General features: G+C 35.7%; 1 protein-coding gene across 1 annotated transcript in view; it reads left to right on the top strand.

The window, feature by feature from the left end:
* DENND6A (DENN/MADD domain containing 6A) overlaps positions 1-3,720 on the top strand; it is an 86,226-nt gene that overhangs the window by 51,990 nt on the left and 30,516 nt on the right. The window contains 2 exon segments of the mRNA XM_010851929.1: positions 1,708-1,746; positions 1,843-1,885. Coding sequence (XP_010850231.1) covers positions 1,708-1,746; positions 1,843-1,885 — 82 coding nt within the window.

Here is a 3,720-nt window from a genome sequence, read left to right on the forward strand (position 1 = left end):
GGATAGGCTTTATGGCAGGAAGATGGCCTCTGATATTTCTTAAACTGCAGGTAATTATTTTTTTCCTTTTCATTTTACTTTTAATAAGTAATGATTTGTATTTCTTGGAATCAATTGAAAATTATTTCTTGAAGTAGCTACCAGCTGGTAGCTCAAGATCTCTTTAGATTTTAGGCTACAAAAAAAAGACTTTTTAAACTTTGAATTGCTGGCAATTCAATTGGTAAATTTTTTTAAACTTTTTCCTGGAGTTTAGCTGACTTATAATGCTACGCTCGTTTAAGGTATACAGTAAAGTGAATCTGTTATATGTATACATATATCCACTCTTTTTTACATTTTTTTCTCATATAGGCCATTACAGAGAGCTGAGTAGAGTTTCCTATGATGTTCCTTATTGGAAGTGAAAGTGAAGTGAAAGTTGGCTCAGTTGTGTCCGACTCTTTGTGACCCCATGGACTATACGATCCATGGAATTCTCCAGGCCAGAATACTGGAGTGGGTAGCCTTTCCCTTCTCCAGGGGATCTTCCCAACCCAGGGATGAAACCCAGGTCTCCTTCATTGCAAGTGGATTCTTTACCAGCTGAGCCACAAGGGAAGCCCAAGAATACCAGAGTAGGTAGCCTATCCCTTCTCCAGAGGATCTTCCCAACCCAGGAATCAAACCAGGGTCTCCTGCGTTGTAGGTGGATTCTTTACCAACTAGGCTATCAGGGTAATGATCAGGTAGATATGAAAAAGATGGAACAATTTTATATATATATTTTTCAAAAATACTGGAGTGGGTAGCTGTTCCCTTTCCCAGGGGATTTCCCAACCCAGGTATTGAACCCAGGTCTCTTGCACTGCAGGCAGATTCTTTACCATCTGAGCTGCCAGGGAAGCCCATAGTCCTTATTAGTTAAATCTGTTTTGCATGTAGTAGTGTGTATGTATCAGTCCCAATCTCCCAGTTCATCCCTGCCCCCTGCCATTCCTGGTAAACCTACATTTGTGTTCTTTATCTATGACTCTACTTCTGTTTTGTAATTTAAGTTCATTTGTACCTTTCTTTTTTACATTCCACATATAAGCAATGCCATTTGATATCTGCCTTTCTGGAGTCTGACTTATTTAGTATGACAATCTCTAGATCCATCTGTTTTGCTGCAAAGGGCATTTTTTTAATGGCTGAGTAATATTCCTTTGTATATACATACCACTTCTTTATCCATTCCTCTGTTAATGGACAGTTACATTGCTTCCGTGTCCTGGCTATTAAGAATAGTGCATTTGGATGCATGTATCTTTTCAAATTATGGTTTTCTCTGGTGTATGCCCAGGAGGGGGATTGCTGGGTCATATGGTATTTCTATTTTTAATTTTTTAAAAAATCTTCATACTGTTCTCCATAGTGGCTGTTCGAATTTACATTCCCATCATCAGTGTAGAAGGGTTCCCTTTTCTCCACAGGTAAATTATTCTTGATAACTCAAAATTTCACCCAAGTTTTAGAGATAACTTTGGTTTAAAACAATTTTTTTTTTTTTGCCAAATGTAAACCCTACTCAATTCTCCCAGCTTCTCCCGTTTCACTGTTTTCACTGTGAACTGTTTCATGAAACGATTTGATAATAGCTGACTAGTATTTTAGAAGTCCCTACTAATGTTTGTAGTATATACTTCATATATTTATCTAACAAAGTTTACTCTCTTTTTCTTCCAGGTAATCTATCCTCAGCATTCCAGACTTACTGATAAAGAAGTAAGTGAATACATTGCTCTAGGTTGTTTACTGTTGTATTTCTGTTTTTATTGGTGTGTATGTGTCAGCATATATAGTTTTTGTTTTCTTTTTCAGAAAACCAATATTTGCTATTTGTCTTTTCCAGATTCAAATTCAGGTAACTATTTTTCATGTGGTGTTTCTGTTGAATTTTATATTGAGAATACTGATTTTGTTCTTAATATGTGAAAATTAATTAAAATAGCATAGTAGTCTAGCAAAGTCATTTTCAGCCTAATGGATTAGTGATTTTGATATCTAGTTTATGATGTCTAGTCACATCTTATGTTGGTGTTAGTTGTTCAACTTTTAAAGTAACTATTGTCTCGTAATGAGGTAAAAGAGCATGGAGCAATAAACTGTTGAAATAATAAGCCTGAAAATCAGCAACATTGGTGTGTTTGAGGATTTATAGGAAGTAGTTTTCTTTTAGTTCCAAGAACTCTGTAAAAGTAGGGATTTAAAAAATATCAGGGTGAACATGGTTATAAAGCCTGGCCATCAGTTATTTGCAAAAGTTTGTATGAGTTAGTATATATAAAGCATTCGGAATAGTGCTTGACTATAGAAAGTATTTTATAAGTGTTTGCTATTATTAAACTTGGTTTTGCTGGTCTCTTTCAAACTCTGTCTTTGTGTGACCCTAATTGTTGAAATCTTTCAGGTTGCCTTTTGTGTTTCACTTCAAAATAGTTTTTCAGGCTTAGAGTGACCAGAACACAACTTCTTAGACCACACAGTTAGAATACTGTGACTCAAAGGCACTTCAGATTCCTTTTCCTTTTGTGGTTACTTCTAATATCCTGTTAATTTAGTTTAGATAATCTGATTTGGGAGACATGACATTTTAGTTTTTTAAAGCATTTTCTCTTTTCTTTATAAATGCTCTAGAGATTTTCTCTATACATTTCGAACTCAGCTTTCATGAAATATGTAAGGAAAAAATAGTAAAAAAAGATGGCTTTGAGAAATCCCAGGAGGACTTTTGTTGTGACCTGGATTAACAGACTCTTTTTGCATGTTTTGCCTGTTAATGAAAGGATGTTAAAGCGCACACATGTAGTTCTGATTTAGTGAGTGTTGGATTGGACTTCCATGATTAAAGGTCAGCTGAGTTGTATGGATTACAGGATAAACAGACTTTATGTGATTGGAATCCCAGTGGATTACACTGCACACTCTTCTCTTTCAGATCATTCAGATCATGGCTGGTTTTCATGGCTGTCTTTCACCTCTCTACATGCGCATCAAAACTAAGAAGTTAATTGGATAGTCTTTTGTAGTTTTGTAGTCTGTATATGAGTCATTTTCTTATTGGAACGTAAACTCAAGTGTAAATCTGGAAAATGAGAATTTGTTCAGGGAATTCTCTGGTGGTCCAGTGGTTAGGACTCCATGGGGCCAAAAAGAAGAATGTGTTCAGTATTTTAGGCATTTGAATGACCCACGTATGTTTTGTAAAGCCTTTTTTATAGGCTGCACATCCAATGAAGTGTGCTTCTTTTTATTCAAAATATGGTTGGTGCTTAGAAGTAAAATCAACCTTGCCATTTTAACAGATGAATATTAATCTAGACAACAAGAGACTCTGCATTTTGTATATATTTGAGATCGCTATTCTCAATTGCGATTGTCCAAATAGTTTGTTTCACTTGTGCATTCATTAAATGGAAATTGAAATCAGTACCATGCCAACTTTGGAATGGATTTGATTTTTCCCAAGATAGCTGAATTGTTGCAGAAGGTGGAGTAGAGCAATCTCTAGGGGAGAATCATAATCTAGCTTTAGTTTCCATGGTGCACACTCTAAAAAAAAGCAAAACAGCATTTAGAGTCTATGTTAAGTTATACAGATAAAGAAGAATTGGGGATTCTCAGTGGGAGGATTTGGCAGTCCACTTCCTTCCCCCACTACCAATACACACACCTAAGGTACTGTGACTTGAGAAAAAA

This window comes from Bison bison, unplaced genomic scaffold (assembly GCF_000754665.1).
Source record: "Bison bison bison isolate TAMUID 2011002044 unplaced genomic scaffold, Bison_UMD1.0 scf7180017864304, whole genome shotgun sequence".
Lineage (NCBI taxonomy): Eukaryota > Metazoa > Chordata > Mammalia > Artiodactyla > Bovidae > Bison > Bison bison.